The following is a 19,904-nucleotide window of genomic DNA, read 5'->3' on the forward strand; positions in this document are numbered from 1 at the left end:
CTCTGGAGTATTAATGGACATGACAATTGCGCTAATTTCCAGTTCTGTGGGTTTTGAGGACTCATTACTTCTAAGTGACAAATTAAAACATGCAACTGTTACAGCAGCTGTGCCTTGTGCTTTTCTCCAAACTGCTAACCTGCCATAAGAGCATCGAGCAATGTAGCTTTCAGGCCATTGGCTAGCCTGGGGAAGCACACTTTCTTGTTGTTTCCCCCTACTGGTAGGCTGAACCTTTCAACTCTGAAGAGATGGCTTTTGATCCAAAATGCTAGGTGACTGTCTGTATCACTGCTGTTACTGATCTACAGCAAGCTTTCCCATTTGCAAAGCTAGGTATGTCCGATTTTCTGCACATTTCTGATCTAAACAAGGAATGAACAACATTAGCACATAATCGGGACAATAACTAGTAGATCCATGTCAGCTTGCTTTATCAGCCAGGCTGATAAAATAATAGTAATTAATTCATTTCTTTCTCTTCAGTAGCATTAATTAAAGCTAACACTTAGCTGCTGTGTAAAGCTGGCATCAAGTGTGACTCTGCAAGTGACACTTTGCCTGCCTATTTCAATCCTCAAAATTTTGGCAGAAGCTGGAAGAGGAAATAAGACCAGTTTGTAACCTGCAACACAAAGAAGGGAGCAAATGTAATGACTCTGAGACATCACCAATAACATCAGTGCCAGAGACAACACCCTTCTACCTCTGCCTTTTCTCCCTGTAATAAAGCAAGAGAGGTTTCCAACTCCCCCTCCTCCTTTAAAAATGCAGTCTGTGTAGACTTGGTCTCAAATCAAAAACAAATATGGAAAATAATGAAAAGGATATTTAATGGTCTCATTTTCCTAAGTCTAATGTCTTCCAGGGATGTGTGATCTGAAATGTGTTTATGAAATTTGACATATTTCCAAGGACATATATATAATGTTTAGAGGGGGTGGATTCCCCAGGCTTTCGTTTAGCATGATTTTTCCAAACCAGAAAGGGATGTATCAACTTTCCTAAGCAGAACATTGTCTGCTATAAACTAGTTGGGAGAAATAGAAGAAGAGCACTAGACCCCTGACCTACTGTACCTTCTATAGGTTTAGATGAGCTAAGAGTATGCAATTATATGTTAACACACAGTAAGTGTACCACATATACATTGCCTGTGTTTACCTTCAAAAATCTGGAGGAGGTTTTTCTTGTGTTACCATAACCTTTCAGGAATGATAGTTCTGACTATCATTAACATTACCCTTAAACTAGCGAATTTATCAACAACAACAACAAAAAGGAATACTTGTAATGTTGCATATAGCTAAATGCTAAAAATGCCAGTCTGGAAGTACCAATGCAGCTGAGCAGTACCTGTCTATTCCATTGCCCATCTAATCCCTTCCAACTAAAAGAAGAAAGCAAAATAGTTCAATCAACCTATTAACAAGTGTTCCTAAAATATCATCCTTTCTTTCTGGGTATTTTAATCAGAAATCAGTACTCGGCATAAAGAGTTCTTTACATGTTGCCCCCTAAAGCCTCCTTCATTTTAAAACCGTAACTTGGAATTCGAACTAATAGGAAAGGTCAATAAGTCTTCCCAGTGATATTTTAAGATCCAGTTATTATCTCAGAAATGAACTTCCTGACCGGACATCCAAGATAATACATTACAATGAAAACACTAAATTACATGAGAGAAAAAATCTAGTTGGAATAAAAACAATGGGTTTCTGTCTCTGCTTGCACCCTGCTTTTAGAGCAGCAGTGTTCTCCCGGTGACCTCAGGAAAGTCCCTCGTGGACTGCTGGGTGTACATATGAGAAGTGTCACGCTCCACGTGACGGCCTTTACTCATCTCAGATACAGCTGAGGCAGGCCCAGGTCCATCTCAGCTTGCTTTTGGCCCCGACATGAGCAGGGCTGTGCATGTGCTTCCTGTGTAGCCAGCGTACATTGCCAAGTACCTCCAGCCAGTCTAGCTAAAATTAAAGCTGTCTTCTGGAAGTTGCTGTCTGTACTGACTCTACTAACCCAAGTTAGACAAGATGAACTGCCTGAAGACTACACAAGTGTACAAGTCATGTGGGCTGGGTAGAGGATGGATTTCTTTCCTGAAGTTGTTTTCAGAGTTCTTTTGCTATTTGGTAGCTTAGCATGCAGGGTGCAAAGGTGCCTGCAGGTGGTGGAAATGAATACACCTTTCTGGAATGTGTCCCATCTACCTGAAGGCCAGCTGTCAGTCACCAGGAGGCATTTCATACTGCACACGCTCAGGGCTTGGCAGCTCCTTACACCACGACTGTCAGCACACGTCAGAAAACCTGAATTGTCTCAAGCTGACTTCGTTTACAGGCTGAAACGGATTACCAGGGTACTCAGCTTTTCTTCTTGGAAGTCCCAGAAAATTTCTTATTCCACAACATCCAGAGCCCAGGCTTTTGAAGAAGTTCAACCTGAGGCTGTACTCAAACCTCCATTCCTAGTTATTATAGCCATACAAAGAAACACATAGCCCAGAGGTACTTCTGACGATCCTAAGCTTCGTATATACTGAGCAGTTTCCTTAATATCTTGCCAAGTCTTGTCTACTGGCAGGCTTTCTTAAGGAAAATTTTATATTGACTTACATTTGATACTAACCATATAAACATTTTTCTTGACAAGAGAGAGCATTTTAGCATGTCTGGAAATTCTCTTTTGAATCCTGGAAAATTTGGCTTCCCCGTCCATCACTGCCCTGCACACAGATTCGCAATGCTAATAACCAGCAACTTCAATTATCTCTTTCCCTGTGAGAAAAGCAAACTGAGCAGTGTGGAAAGGAGCATTCCAAGGAGAGGATATTACTGGATATATGAAAGGCTAACTTGCATTTTATCAATCTCTCTGTGTAACTGCATCTCTGTAAGTAGTATGGAAGGGAGCCCAGGAAGGAAATGTTACTACACCATGAAACAGGAATGTGGCAGAGAAACGAGAATACTCCCTCACACTTCGTTTGTATATTGTTCTTCTAACCCCAGATTTACCATCTCTTGAGTCAAATATGTGTTGCACTTCAGAAACGTCCAGGGAAGCAACCAGAGGGAAGGAAAGAGACCTGGCCTCAGTTTATTGGGAGAAATAAAACCAATGTTTGTTCTTTTTATATTGGACATTCCTTAACCCTCTGAAGAGAGAGAGAGAGAGAGGAAATATATTACAAATATTTAATGCAAATTATATATGTATAGCTTTTGTTGCTGTAAGCAGAGAAAGAACTCACAGCATGTGTTAGCTCAAATTTTCCCATATTGCCATCACTGAGGGTTACTGAAGCACAGCATATATGCTGGAAAAGCAGAAATAGCAAAGCCTCAGTCTGCAGCACACCACATTTCATCTCTACAGAATTCCAGCTGCCGTGCAGTGCCTCACCCGTGCCCACGCGTGGCGAGGTGGGCTGGTGCTGGGCGTGCTGCTGCTGCAGGCAGTGCTACCTGGCTGCCACAGCCGGCTGCTGGGCTCATGGCAAGCTCCTGCTTTCCAGCCAGGCTTAGGCAGGTAGGCTTGATATCAGCTGGCTAGCTGTTTTCCTGATTTGCAGCAGACAGATGGGTAGGGTGTGGCTTTAAAGGCATTTGGCTCTCCTTTGCTGCAGTGTAACTGGCCGGCACTTATTCAGTGATTTGTAAAGTTATTTGTTGCCCTAGTACAGGAATAAATACATTGCAAATCTTTTATATTTACAAGAAAGAAATACGCTTTATCGTAAGGAAGGTCTGATCTCAACTGCCTAGCAAGCAGGACCAGGACACATCCAAAAAAGGTCAGATGCACTTGGGAATGTTTAACTTAAATCACCATACCACACTTATCTTCCTAGTAAGCTGAATTATTCTATATGAAGGATTTTTTTCCTCTCTCCAAGTTCCACGCTCACTTGCTGTCCGGCAGACACACACACAAGCACTCTCAGGCACTCACAGACACTGCCAGTCGCTGCTCAGTCCCAGGAGGGACCAAAGCAGCCTGCAGATGCACGACAGAAACCATCGTGGTTAGGGGAATTCAGTCACCCCCCCCGCTTTATGTCAAAGGAAAAACCCCTCACGCTGACATATTTTTCATATGTTGCTCTTAAAAGCTGTTTCATCAGAGCTGAGGAGAATTTCTCAGGCTGTTTTCCGTGCACAAATTGTTTAAACAAAGCCCCATGCTGCTGTGGGGAAACAAGCAAGTACAAAGGAGCGGTCCAGATACAAAGCTGGAAGCAGACCTATTGCTTGTGACAAATAACTTCCAGACAGCACCCAGCCAGCAGTTGAAACGCTATTCCAAGAGTTAAAGGAAACAGTCAAAAAACTCTCCAGTGTCTGTAATAGGAAAACAAGTAAGAACAAGAAGAAATGCAGCACAGCAGCGAGCATTGCACAGTCCCCTTAGCCACCGGCAAACAGCAAAGCGAAGAGCAACTTTGGGAGGGTAATGCATGCTCCTGCAGCTTTCAGCTTCAGCATTTGCTGTCTTTACTGCTGGATTAGTGAAGGAAAAGTGTTCTGGTGAGGTCTGTCAGTACGCGTTTCTTACCAGCTATTAAGTGATTGGTGAAAATAAAAAATAAAACAAGAACATTAAATCATAAGAAGCTTGAATTACTCACCGTCCTGTTGTGCCAAAATAACTGAGGGTTGAAACACGGCAAGAATGAGCAAAGTTACTTTTTGCACAAAGCTCATCATGTCTAAATATTAGACATGAGACTCTCTGTGCAAAAAGAAAAAATGGGGGGGAAAGAAAAATCTATTCAAAGTAGCAACATCGGTCGTTCCCTGCCCTTCCAGCACCGGGCCATGTACAGAACTCAGCCACAAGCATTCCCCAGCTTTGGCCTTAAATAGGAAAAAAATTGGCTTACTTTACTTTTCCACCCCCTTTACTGAAATATGAGAAGAAGACCCATCCCCTAACAGTAAATGAATGATTAATATTTCTCTTGGCTTTACAGAAGAATAAAGTCAACTAAACAAGATACACAGCACATCTGGAGCTTTTGTGCATGTGTGAAGCGCGCACCGAGCCTATATACGCACAGTTAGTGTGCGCTGCGTGCGAGATGTATGGACGGGAAAAAAAGGAGCCCAGCAGCAGCCTGCCCAGGGCAAAGCATTCTTCATGCAAATCAGCAGTCATACAACCCAAACACAATTTTTAATTCTTAGTGCTTCCTAGCAAAGATGAAAGGTGAGTACCTGATGTGACACCCAAAACTGAAAAGTCTCAGCTGTGCAGCAGCAAACTTGGCTGTTTCTGCTGAGGATTCATCAGAGTTAACGAAGGGGAGGCCTAAAAATTACAACATTTCTGTTCCAGTGCTTTTCTCACATCAGGATTTTGTGTGACCTAAGGAGTAGGAGGCTCACATTAAATATATATTATATATATATATATATATATGTATGTATAAATATATATATATGTATAGGTACCAATTTCACAAACTAATAGATTTTTCAATAAATCAGCTAAATGCTGTTATTACAGTATTTGACAGTATTTGAAAGGAATGCAGAACAAGTATCACCTTTTTTTTTTTTAACTCTTTGCTCCTCAAACAGGAAGATATAGCTGAAAAAAAAATCAAACTACTATTTTTAATTAACCTCTGTTCTTGATGTATTCCATATAACACTTTACTGATAATCAGAAGAATCAGAACATACAGAGCTATTTTCCAAATAAAATGGCTTAAACAGGTTTTGTTACAAATTTAGTTTTGTTGGCAATTTAGCTTTGAGAGACTCCAAAGTGAATGCAGAAAGCTGTGTCAGTGCGCATCTCTGATAAATCAGTGATCAAATTAATTACTACTCTCAGTTGGTTAATTTGGTCCAGCTCATTAACTGCAAGAGTGCTCACTCATTTGCTCTTAAGCATTGCTGAGATACCAGTGACCCAGGGAACTGTGTCTCCTGTCAATAATGCATTTATCAATCTCCCCAAAAAGGGACCCAAATCTGTGCATGCATAAAAAAATCAAAGCAGTGTGAGGCTATCTTTTAATCTGATAGGTATTAGGTCTCACTTCAAAACCTATTTACCTGAAATACATTTGCACTTAAATGGGAAAGTCATCTTCTGCCAGGGTCACCTGAGGTGAAACGGGGTGAAGCAAGTATGAAGAGATCTTAAATAATTTGATGACACTTTCAACATACCTGGAGGGTCTCTTCTACGTCTTACACATCAGAAGGCAGAAATGGCTTCATACCTTTCAAAGGCATGATGCAGGGCTTTTCTGCTTGAATTAAATACTCTCAAATTGTCCATCTTGTCTGTGTTGGGATGTCAGAGTTATTTCAGGCAGCTGTAGGTTTCCATACCCAGTATCACTTTACTTAATAGGTTAAGTTATCTGGCGTATAGATATCAACTAGCTACAATAAGCAGATAGCCACCTGCTATTGATCTATCCTAACCAAAAGGCTTCAAATCTGTATGCACATGCCTGTAAGGTTTTACTTATGCATTTTTTCATATTCTCATATGATTTTTTTCATATTTTCACCAAATATTTCCTTATACTTCTCATCTTTTTAAAAAACAGAGAACACCCTTAGCGAATGCCTTATTTTTACTACTGCTTTCCTTCAATTTATATAGAACAACACTAGATCATTCAATTAAAATCTAAATTCTAAGAACAGTTCTGGATGGTTCACCTTGGCTATTAAATTATGCCCCAACTAAGTTATGAAGCCAAATTTATCACGATATATACTATTTCTGATAGGCATTGGAGAGTCAATCTGCATGTTTCAATTTGTACAGAAATGAACTCTGACATTCCTGAATAGAAACATAACCTATATCACTTCATGATTACATCCCATAAAAATCACTAGCACTTATTGACATTATCTTCCGTGAGTTCTGGGGCATCTTTGCTGTGACTCAGAAAATAATTAATGGCAACAATCAGCTGCATTGGAGTTTCTCATCAATGCTAACTTTAAATAAAAGTGGTGGTAGATTTGATTTTATATTTCTAGAGTGAAAGTGCAATGTATTGTCATATTTTGTCTTGGCATCTGGATTAAACTGGAAAAAATGTATTCATATCAGAATCAGAGAATGGGCATGGAGGGAACCTGGAAAAATTTGTTACTGAATATATTTCTTTTTTACCATGGATACCATGGACGATGTGTAGACCAAAACTATTGACAAATTTCAGTGTCAGACAACTTTGGAGTATTCATGCTACTCCTTCTGCAATTTGGGATTCTTAATGTACATTTGAGTCTTGTGGTCAATGAAATTTTGAATATATAATATATACAAATACAAAATATATATTTATCAGGTGACTTCAGGTCCACCTACACCAAAGATCAGTCCTTAAGCAAATGATCTAAGTGTTACTTTGAAAGTTCCCAAAATTCAGACTTGTAAAACAGGCCGGTAGCTATCCTTTGTCCCCAAGAGAGCTTAATCTGAACTGCCAGTCTTCAGTTTTTGTCATTGTCTTATGTCAGGAACAAGATTTCTTTTGTTGCTGTTATTCTAGGAGGATTTAAATCATTGTAGAGGATCTTGGAATTTAAAAAGGGGTATATAACTTCAAAGGAATAAAAAGCCAAAAATAGTGCAAATAATCACCAAAAGCAAATATAAATAAATAGGGGAACTTAGTTTAGATAAGTTCCCCCAAATGCCATGTCAGTGAAACCTGGTTCAAGTCTTCTAACTATTCTTGTAAGGACTTTATCTTTTTCCCCCTGGATTGCACTATTAGTGAACAAACACACATTGCTAAGCTACATCTAGCAGACTGTTTTCTCTTCAAGCCCACTTTTAAAAAATACTTGACCTACCGGAAGAGCCGAATTTAGAGCCACTAAACAAACAACAACAACAAAAACCCTTGCAATTTAATCATTCCTGTTTATGAACTAGAAGTAATACAAACTACGACCACAGCACTGATGACTAATAGGACAATTACAGGAATTAAGATGGCCAAATCAATGAAATTGTTCCATTTATCTCCTATCTTTCCATTTCTCTGAAATTATTTCCTAAGACAGTGGGAAATTAGCTTTTGAGATGCAGCCTCCTGTTCACACGCCTTCTGCTTTCACCTTAGCACAGCTTCAACGCTTTTCACAAATGAAAATTCTCTTTTTGCAAAAATCCTGTGCAGATTAAATAAAATCCTTCAACTGAGTCATGTTGGGAACTAACTGTGTTACAGCACAGCTGTGAAGGCTCTTAGAGCAGAGCCAACATTATGACTGCATACGGGTGAAGCAGACAGCACCCACAGCATTTTCTCTTCACAGCAGGAGGGATGCAAGCCAAACGAGTTTAATGACCTTTGGGTGTACTGAATGCTGGGGAACTCAGAATCTGTGGCCAGGGTGTGGTTTTTTGTATTGAACACGTACCTACTCTTGTCGCCAATGATGAAATCTGTTAATTTAGGGCCCTGGCGCAAAGCCTTGGAGAAGATGCTCCTCTTTTTCACCGAGGTGTCAAACTTATTTTGCAAGGAATCCTTTCTTCTCATCTCTAATTCAGATTTCCACTGTGCAACTGAAAAAAAAACAGACCTCCGCATTTTTTTTTTTTTTTTAAAGAAACACCACCATCCCATTCCCTAAGAAAATACTCAATGGAATGGCTGCAAGACTGTGTGTCATGTAAAGGCTTTTGCAACATACAGCTTATGGCTTCTAGATGGACAGCAACAGAACATAAAAATGGCAGAAAATACTTCTGACTAAATTTAGTTGTGAGTTGCTCAGCTACATTTGCTTTTACACGAGTGCAAAAAATTCTGTTTTGATATATGTCCAAGTAACAAAAAAACTGATAAGACTGTGAAGAGAGAAGTCTGAGATCACACTAACATATAAAGTATTTTATCCTGCACCACAGAGTTTGTGGAGGAAGTGGGGGTGCACCAACCTTCACTCTGCTGCCTCTGCTCAAAGCACTGCTGTTCCAGAGAGCACGTGGAGTTCCCAGCATGGCTCAAGCATGCTGCAGTTCGGCTGTTGGTTCACATAAAACCTCGACACAGAAAAATTCCAGGATTTAGCCTTCAGGACTAGTGATCCAGCACATTTTAGGAATGTTTTTTTCTGCCCCCCATTTTTTTTTTTTAATTTTCTAAATAAAAAAGAACAACTGTAAGACACAGCCAGGAATTATTTTAAATTATTTTTTTCACATTTTTCTCTTCTCTGATTTATTGTTTTTTCTAATGAGGGAATAAATATTCTTGTTTGAGTTTACTAAAGAATAACAAAAGGCCATCCGTACTCATGACTCATCATTTGGAAAAAAACAAAACCAAAGAACACAGGATTAATTGTTTTAACTCTTGATCGGTTTGGAATTAACACGATTCAAAGCAGAAGAAATTAGAAAGGAAAAACAATTAATGTTTTAGAAAAATCTATTCTAAATGGAGGCAAAGGAAGATCTGTGAGTAGGTCAGAAAATATGGCAATACGAGATTCATCCACAAGAAAGGAAACCCTGGTCATCAAAATATAAGAAAAAAAGAAAAGAAAAAGAAATCTTCAGGATTAGCATTGGACCAATTTTCCCTGACTGTACAAGGCAGGTGTGACGTTCTCTTCTGGACCACAGATGTGCCACGTGTCCAAGGAGCGTATGGGTTTCCTAGAATGGAGAGGTGGTGTCCAGCTGCTTCTCTGGGTGGAGGGAACACAGACCACGCCGGGGCCAGCCCCGCTGCTGCTGGGTGGCCTGGAAGGCTGGCTCTCCACATCTGCTTGAAGGGATCTCTTCTGATCCATGACCTCTTGTCACATGCATTCCTTTCTTGTTAACTCTAACACTCATACAGGCCGTGGTATACATGTATCTGCTACAGGGAAGTGGCAGCACTTATGAGTTATGCTGGGTAATGCACAGGATCCTCGTGCACAGAAGAACTCCTATACTACTGATCCCAACCTGCTTTATGGCTAAGCTGTTTATGAGCTTGCAGGTTTTGGTTTTGTATTCCAGAACAGAAAATCCTAGTTCAAATGTAACAGCTCAATGTCATTAGCATCTGCTTAGGCAAGCCTGGGTGTTTTATTAGATACTCAGAGTAAAAAGATGTCACAAAACCACCCCAAAGTAGTAACAACGAAGTTGTGGTGGACTCTGGTGACCAAGTTAAACAGTCAGGAAGAATCATCAAGAAAACAGAACGAAGTTAGCTCACATTCATTCCCCACAAACTCTGTGGCACAAACAGCGGTAACAGTGGTATGAATCCAGCAAACCCTGGAATCCACCTTTTTTTGTACTGAGGCACCTCCTTTCCTCCTCTTGCCTCAGCCCCTGCAGATTTCCAGCCTGCCCACAAGCACATCCTCATCACTCTCCAACGTTGCTGTAACATAATGTGGGCTTTCTATGCGTGGTAGGGACTTCTGCTTGCAAAACTGTCTTCTCTGCGGCTGTTCTTGAGACATCTCCTTTTGTTTCTCCCATATCTCCACATGCTTATAGCACGTAGCTTACACCTGTAAATGTAATATATATACAAAATTTACACTTCCCAAGTGCTTGCCATAGTTTTATTTTCTAGTAGCAGCAGGGCAGCCTGATTTATACTGCCTTGACCCAGTCCTGGGTTGATGTCAGGCAATCTTTTTGCATTTGCTAAACAGATGTTTTCCCAGACAAACTAACGCAAAATGTTAACTTTCCACCTGCCCAAACACCTAAATTCTAATTATTCTAGGAATACAAAAATTGTTATGCTTATTTGAGATCCACTTGCTCTTTGCTTCCTAAAGATAAGAGATGTTTTCTGTCTCCTTTCCTAACAATTGTGTCTCATGAAAAAAGTGAAAATAAATATCATAAAATATATGTATATATTTAGTTGAACAATACGAGATTATGCTTTTAATTTTTTAAAATAAATAGTGTAAAGGTACAAAATCTTTTTAATTTTTTATATAAGAATGAATTCTTCTCAGCAGTTAATTTTCTACACACATTAGAAAACTCAAAAAGGTACCTACTTCTACTTATTAAATCAATATTTGAAGGTATGGAACAACACTTTTCAAATGGCAGAACAATGAATAAACTGGTGGAACTATACAGGGATAAAAAAAAAAATAAAAAAATGACTACAAGGGGGCAAAGAAATAGAGTATGCCTTGAAAAAAAAAATATATATATAATTAATCCCAACCTTCTCAGCCCCAGATGAATTGCCTGTCCTCATAAGGATGTTCCACCAAACTCCTGCTAGATATCAGTTCCAGGACCCATAGTATTGAACAAATCTTGCATACAGAAAATTAAAGGAAGCAGCAGTGGAAAGAATCTTTTCATGGATGCCACTATATCTGGTTAGTGTTTATTTTGAGATTAGAGATCTGGTCTGGGTCATTCTTCCCTGATGGTAAATGTACATGGCTTATTGCAGACTCTGTGTTCAAGACAGCCCTGCAGATATTGCAGGAGAAAATGGTCTTGACTGCAAAGAGATTCCTCAGAGAGCATTTAGGAATATAGAGATCTCCCTCTTTTCCCTGCATCTCCTGGTCACGGAAAGGGTGCAGATCCCCAGCCATTCTCCTCATGACTTCCCCACTGGTCTATCCTTGTTCCCAAAGCCACTCTGAGCACACAGCTGTCTGGAATTTCTGAAACAAATGGACATGTCCACAGGACCAAAAATCTGAACTGCTGTTATGGAAATCTCGGTTTCTTTGCACAACAAAGAATTAAGCCTGTTTCCATTCCCAGAGTTTCTGGTGCTGTTTTTGATTTAGAAATTGCACTTCCTAATTTACAAGGGTCAGGAGGTCAGTGTTGTTATTGTACTATCTTTCCCATAAGCTGCCTTACTGTGCCTCTTTATGTTTTGTCATTGTGAACAAAACCACTGCAATGCTGTTATTTCTTAAGCTCTCAAGATATCACCCATGACCACTTCAACTACTCAGAAACTGGAGGAAATATTTTCTTTTGGAAGTGTAGTGAAATTTCAGGATGAAGAATAGTTTACATATACCATCTCTAGATCTCTGAGAACTTTAGGAAGTGTAATTTTTGCAAAGGCAAACGGCAAACTACAACATAAAGGAAACAGAATATTTTCTAGAAAGAAAAAAGAAGATACAAGCAGAATCCTGGTCCTGATCCAGTGCCATATTTACTGAGCTACAGTGCATGAAGACTGCCGTGTACCTCAACTTTGTTTCTCACCAGCCAAATGACATTTACCATTATGACTAAGAAACGTTGCTGCCATTCCTGTCAAACTCTTAATATCTGTATCTTTGGAACTAGAGTAGTACCATCACCAAGTGAAAAAGTAAATTTTGCATTACGCTGATGATTCATTAATGTTCTACTAATGTCCAAATAGGGCAGATTACCACAGTCAGACCTTCTGTGCTTTTGGCTGGATTTCTGAAGACATTTCTTAAGCGGAGAAACAGAGTAGAACAAATTTCTGAAGAAAAATTTAGTTAACATTACTGTAAGAATATTTAGCCTCTCTGAAAATTGAGTGCTATTGACAGAGCTGCCCAGCTGGTGATGTTTACGTTCTGAGCTAAATCAGGCACTGAAATGCAAAATCTATCAACAGATTTCACTGACTGATTAAAAAAAAAAAATCAATACAGACGGCGATGACATTTTTGCCTCGTGACTGTTCTTAGAGCAGTCCCCTTCCATTTTCATAATTCAAGGCCACTGCCTTAGGGAGATAAACAACAAAGGGACTCACCTGGCGGTTTCTCTCAGTAGCTGCTGGGTTACTTTATAGCAAGGGTGGCCTCAAGATAATGTTTTGTAGTTGACTCCTGCAAGCATGTGCATGCACATTTGCCTGGGTGCAACAGAGATTTTGGAGAACAACACCATGCAAAACAAGCACACTGTAAGGTTCTTCATCACGAAGAAAACATTGACATATTTACTTTTCCTAACTAGCAAAACAGAATAAAACAACATTCCTCTTTCAACAACCTCACAGCTTTCTCTTACTCATCCTCTGCAAACACAGCCAGGTGGCACCATGCCTGGCTCTGGGGGTGATGATGGACCTGCTGAGGGCTACGGCACAGGTGCACCAGCACGCGATGGCATCTTGAAACCTTGGTGGAAAAAAGGAAAAGGTAAATTTGCCACATGTTCCATCAAGTTGTTACATGCTAAGTCACTGTAATAAGGCCTTCGCACTATTTTATAGTTACCTCTGCTGTTAAACGGTGTTATGGAGTTACTGCATGTCACTGTTAAAACTTGATGATGAAGAAAGATCACAGCAAGATTTATGAACTTCTACTGGGAAGGGTACTGAGTGTCCTCAAAGCTAGATCTGCCCCTTATGTCCATGTTGGCAGCTTCCCTCGGGACTTGACTTCCCTTGACTCCTGAATGGGTCACATACCATGTCAGAGCCAACTGCCAGTGCAGACATTGTCAAGAAACATCAAGAAAATGGAAGTTGTGTGGTAAATTTTGTACAAATGAATAACAACTAGCTACACCGCATGGTCTTAAAGCCTGGCACCTGGGGATGTTACCATTAAAATATTTTGAATGCAGTACCTCCCATACAAAATTAGTGTACCTGCAGCCCTGTGCAGGCAACATTATGATACGAACACTAGTTACTATACTATTTTTGTTTGTGCTGAGGTAGCTACCAAGGACCCAGAGACCTTGCCACCTAGGTGCCACTGAAGGCTGTAATGTACTTGCATTTTTCAACATACTCTTCATCATCTGTGGGACAAGATGGGTGCATGCCAACTGCAAACTTCTGTCACCATCCCATTAGTGATCAAAGGGTTTTTGAATTCTAGCTTAAAGCAGCTTTCTAATGACAACATACAACACTGAAATTTTTAACCACCGATTTGGTCATATTCTTTTTTTTGTTAACCTGTGAATGAAATGTCACATAGGTGGAAAAGCAGCATACATTTAAATCAAACATATTCAATACACAAGCTCTGGGCAGGGAGATAGGAGGTAATAGCTTTTATTTATTTACTAACCCACTCAAAGTTATAATAAGGTTTTTTTTTTTTTTTTTTTTTTTTTTTTTTTTTTTCAGAGCTTTTCATCAAAACCTTTTTGAAGCCCCATTTTCCAACAAGGGACAATTAGTACAATTCACCTCATCTTTATCTTTGGAAAGCTGCAAAGATGACCATAGCAATACTTTAATATTTATGAGATGTAGTACTTGTAAAAATACACAAGCGATGTGGATTGCAATTTCTGCTAGGCAGAGTAAAAAATAATTCAAATCATAAAAATTAAAAGAACTTGTCCTTGAGTAACTTCTCATATTATCAGCCTAACAATGTGCACCAATTTTCCTCTGGACCTAGCACATTGGCTATTTTGGAAGACAATGAGCAAGCCAGTTTTAATCTATTTGGTGCAGAGCTAATCACCCCTCAAAAGAGAAAGATAGTTATTAGGCCTCCTTAGAAGCACTGTATCTGATTGAACTTCTATTAAGAGCCGAGCTTCTGGTAGGCTTCAAGCTGAAAGAAAATTCTGAAGACATTCTTTTTAGAGTAAATTAGAAGACCAAAACATATAGATGCTCACTATGCAAGTGTTACCTCACCTTAAAATAGATATCAGCTACATTTAGAGAGACGCCAAGGTCTTTTTAATGAAACGATTTATGGAAAGAAACTATATATTAAGAAGAATCTCGCCTTATTTTCTGTTTCTGTGAAAGAGTCAGGAAAAAACAGCACATGAAATAATATTCTTTCACTGTAGAATAATTCTTAACACTCCAGGAATGGCTGTTGGAAGTGATGTGGGATATAAAAGAGGATGAGAAGACATTGTTTTGCAGTCTTTAAATGAAATGTATTATTTTCAGTGAGCTGAATAAACACATAAGCCAGACTCCTGAACGTGTCAAACGTGGTATAAACACCACAGCCCTACCACGTCAATACAAACAGACTTACCACATTCCTTATCAATGAAACACTTTAGTCTTCCCAAATGTTACACTGACTGTATCTAGGCTGGCCTGGTCTCCTTGGGAATACAGACTTAAGCCCATCCAAACTGTGCCTTCCCAGGAAAAAAAATAAATCTTAAAAGTTACTATTAATTTGTCTCTAGAGAGCATTGAGATACTAGGAGATACAGATATGACCCCTATATATATTGCCTTATTTCCAACAGTAGGAAACTGTGGCCTCTTGCAAAAGATAAGGCGCCCACCAGCATCTGGAGGGGTACATACCTGTTGTTTGCATGCCCTGCATTTTCTGTTCTAGACCTTGTTCTCATTCATTTTACACATCAGTCGTTTAACAAAGCACCTCACTGCACATCTGGAGAAATGGAAAAACCACAACATCAAGGTTTAACACAAGCTATCCAGACTTGTGCCTGCCAAAAGAGCCAGCTCTCCCAATGCCTCAGGCCCTGTCCCCAGAGAGGCACAAAGCAACACCACACAATTTTGATGCATGGCATCAGCAAGTCCCTTCTTGGCTGACACTGCAGCGTCTCAGCTATCTTGAGGGAATCAAAAGCTAGAAGCTGCTCTTTCTTTTAACCTTTCAGTGTTTCACAGTCATTGTACTCATGTTTATTTCTCTACTTATTTTGCTACTTAACACACACAAAAAAAATTGAAGGACATTTAAATCAGAGATTCCTTCTGTATTGCTATTTCACTGCCAATCCATCTCCAGCACGGACAGAAAAGATTGCCCCACAGGGCTTGTACTATTTGTTCTTTGTCTTTTCCTATGAGCATACGGTCAAATTCAAATTAACTTTTTTTTTTTTTTTTTTTTTTTTGTATGTGTGTGTGATTTTGTGATAAATTCATATATAAGAAATATATATGAATTTTTTGTGAGTTTTGAGGACTCCTTGGAATTATCAGACCATAGGTATTGTAGAACACTCCTCTCACGTGATATATTGTAAAATGAATATTATGAAATGCTCCTCTCACACATTACAATTAATATTTGCAATATTTTTGCTAGTGAACTTTATCTTTAGACAGCTGTATGTCTATGAAAGCACGCTTGTCTGCAGTGGGTTAACCATCTAACCTCTGTACAGTTAATGTGGGACTTACGCCTTTTTGTTCTCCCTTCAAACACAACTTATGGGAGCCACCAAAACATACAGCAGCTACTGAAGGAGTGAATGAGCAAGTCACAAGGAGGTCTTACTGGAATGGCCAGGAAAAGGGAGAACTCGTAGATTTTGGTAGGAAGCAGAAGAGACAGTTGTGCAGGTAGATGTGGAGATGAGAGACATGGATGCTGTGAAAGGAAGAAAGCCAGGACCTCAGGGTACAGCAAGCCACTGCAGAAGTGCCAGAGGGCTGACACCCTGCCCTGCTGCCCTTGCCTCAGCCCCACCAAAGCCCCTGGAGCATTTCTAAAGTGGAGCTGGGCAGGAGCTGTTCTACTGGGGCTGGCCTCCAAGCTCATGGGGCAAAGCCAGCAATGATAGATCAGAAGATTGGCTTTAGCACGCGACCATCTCCACCCACGGAACTGAACAAGAGTCAGATATTTTGACAAGTTAATAAATGAAACTTAAAATGTATGAAAATAATTACTGTGAGGACTGACCCACTTGTGCTCCGGAATGCCCTCTGGAGTGAGCTAACCCTGAGACATAAAACACTTCACGGACCTTTAACCTTTGTAAATGAGTGCACTCAGAAATTTAGAGATGAGGAAGTTTTGAATTCTTTAAAATGTAGTTAATAGAAAGGCCTTGCTGATCAAGTGTGGTTTTTAACTCTGTTCAGTTTATACATCTGAATAGTAGATTAATAATTTATTTTCTTAGTGAAAAGTACAATAAGTTTTCCTGCAATCTGCAGGAACCCACATATATCATTTTTATCTTTTCAGTCTGTTCTTTTTGACCAGATCTTTTTTTTTTTCCCCTAAACTGTCTTTGACTCATATATCTGAATCCTGAAATCTATTATCTGAAAATTTTAACTCCCGTCCTATTTATCCTTATGACACAAAGCTGCAATTTCAAGAAATTCAGCTTCTTTAAGGCGTACCTGTTCTTCTTCTTCTTCTTCTTCTTCTTCTTATTTTTTTTTTAATATATAATATTCTTGGATATATTTTAAATGACATATTTTTATGTAACATATTTTATTATAAACTGGTCGTTCTTTTCAAAGGCTTGGCCTGTCTCATGAGATGACGGCCTTGGATAGCATATTTGGATGCCCGAGTTATTTTCACAGTTGTTAGTTATTCCTCAATTCTCTGTGTACTTTGGGAAGCAGAGAGGCTGAAGAGAGCTGCAGCTATTCAGCTGAGACTTTGCAAAGCAAAAGAACCACCCACAAAATGATCAGCCAATTCCTTCAGCCATTGCTGCAGCAGAAGCACAGAGATATGGATCTGTCTGCTAACCTTCCACCCATTCCCTCATATAAGCAAATAACTGCCTGTTTCTCTGTGCATGATCTTCCTGAAGAACACAAGCTTATTTAAAAGCTTCTTTGATACTTTGCTTTTTTTGGGGGGTGGGGATAAATTTATGAGGAGCAAAAATAATGTTCATTGACTCAGGGATTGTTCTAACCTGCTTGGGTAAATTTCTATTTTGGATGTTGGCTACGAATTTTGAACTTCTGTGCCTTCCCTGTAAGGAGCTGCAGACACAGCACTGACTGACTTCCTGTTTAATGTCTGGGACAGCAATAATTTGCAGAAACTTTGATGTTATGCAATAGGTAGAAACTAGCTTACTTGAAAATATTAAATTAATATCTTGATTGATTAGTTATGGAGTGCCTAAATACAGTTAGGGTGAAAGAAGTTAGGAATTGGCACCAGGGTTGAATTTCATTGTATTGTCCACTTTGAAAATCCCTCTGATCCTCAGAACATGCAAAACTGGGCACTAATTATTGAGGGGAGTGTTTGCACAAGCTATTGCGCATTTCTCTGGAATGTTTGGATCACAGTTCCTTTATCCCATCCACATCTGCCTTTTCCATTCCAGGCTGAGTTTTGCACCTCTGACCTGCTCACTGTCCTTTTTTATTTCTGCCTTCAGTATTCTTATATTGTATTTTCTATTCAGATAACTCAAGCAGAAATGTAACTGATAGTTTTTAAGAAAATACCACTAATGCACCATTTCCTGCCAGCGTTTCAATAAAAATATCCCTGGTATTTTCCTAATTAGAAATTTTCAGACCATGGTTGACTGTTTTCTGAGTGAGCTAAAAAAAAACACTAAGAAACTAGATAACTATATTGGATCTACAAAATTAGTTTTTGCCTGTGCTGGCAGATAAAGAAGTATGAATTTGTTTATTCTGCATAAAAACTCTTAATGCCTAATAACATCCACAGCAGTGTCTAGACGTAAAGGTAGTCTCAACTCCTCTGGTTTTGGTTTCGCACTTTATTACTCTGGTCTTCCCTAACACTTCCCTAATACATCAAATAATATCATCATCAATAGCTTTTTTTTTCTTCATGAAACATTCCATTGTCTTTCTCTCCAGTGTTAATTATCAAATGCCCTTTTAGCACCTTTATCTAGTTTATTATATACCACCTTTCAAGCTTTATTTTTTATTTTTTTTTCTCCTCCTTAGCTTTCATGACATTTATGACAAAGGCTGTCTTTAGACAAAATTTTTCTACACGTCTCTGAAAGATTCCACTAATACACCACTCTCTTGTGGAAGGTAATGTCAAAGAAGCACAAAAGTTTCACAAAAATCATACAGAAAACTCACGCAAGAGTTAAAGCATTTTTTCTTCTGGAAGAAGAAAAAGAAGAAAATATTTTCTTGTTGACCTCTGTATTATTTCCACATTTTGTCAATATACACAATGCTGCATTTGTTTTCTGAATTCACATCTACTGAAAGCATGCAGTGTCATCAAACCCCCAGCATAGCCAGCAAAATTTTAGACTTCATCAAAAAAACAAAACCCAAAAAACAACAATGTAAAGTTTATAAAGTCCCATGGAAATTGATACATATGGAAAGTTTGATGTGAATTAAGTTGGGAAAACTTGTGTGGAAAAAAAATAATTGAATTGTCAGTGTTCTGTTTATCTGATACTGAGGCTTCAGTGTTTACTTTACATCAGTCTGTGTTTACAGTGGGTTTCTGGACATTAGATTAGATAGCAATAAAATCTGTAACAGCCTGGGAAAAAAACGAACAGTTGACTTATTGTTTCTAGAAAACTCCTAAGATGTCAGTAACTTTCTACGTTTTAAATTACTAAATGCTTGTTGTAAATAACGTGGGGCAAACAAGCTTCAGCTGCAGAATCAAATTAATCAGTTCTGAATGAATTGTTTTTTTTTTTTTTTTTTACTGTTTGATGTTTTAGATTTATATCCTATTTCAAATATAAAGATTTTTTTTTTTTAATTTATTATAACTTACATATTAAAAGATCAAAGTTCAACATTACTTCGTTACTGATTCAGTGGAATTATTTGAATAAATGCTTCCCACTTTGTGTTCTTCAAGACTAACAAGGAATTTTGAGGTGTGTACCACTCAGATCCTGCTCCTGGATGTTTCACTTGCTCTCATGAAGACAAAGCAAATAACCCTGCCTAGAAATTAGTGTTAGGAGAGCTTTTAAGAGTCTGAATTCAAAACATAACTTTTTTTCTGGTAATACCGTGTTTATATATATAGGAAACAATTACTTCTGTATATAAAGTATATTTTGGTATCAACAGATTTGACATTTAATGCATATTCTAACTGCATAGAAACTGTATTCAATTCTGCAGCTGTATTCAATTCTGCAGCTGTGCTCTGTATGTTAGGATTATTTTTCTCCTCCAAGACTTCTACAGCAAAGAGAAATGAAATACTAAATACAAGGTTAATTGT

General features: G+C 38.8%; 1 protein-coding gene across 1 annotated transcript in view; it reads right to left on the bottom strand.

Annotated features, from left to right (window-relative positions):
* COL3A1 (collagen type III alpha 1 chain) overlaps positions 1-4,850 on the bottom strand; it is a 50,709-nt gene extending 45,859 nt beyond the window's left edge. The window contains exon 1 of the mRNA XM_084523710.1: positions 4,631-4,850. Within this exon, the coding sequence (XP_084379836.1) occupies positions 4,631-4,709 (79 nt within the window). The 5' untranslated portion in view covers positions 4,710-4,850. The remainder of the gene's footprint in view (positions 1-4,630) is intronic.
* Between the last annotated feature and the right edge of the window lie 15,054 nt (positions 4,851-19,904).

This window comes from Aythya ferina, assembly GCF_964211825.1.
Source record: "Aythya ferina genome assembly, chromosome: 6".
NCBI classification, from domain to species: domain Eukaryota; kingdom Metazoa; phylum Chordata; class Aves; order Anseriformes; family Anatidae; genus Aythya; species Aythya ferina.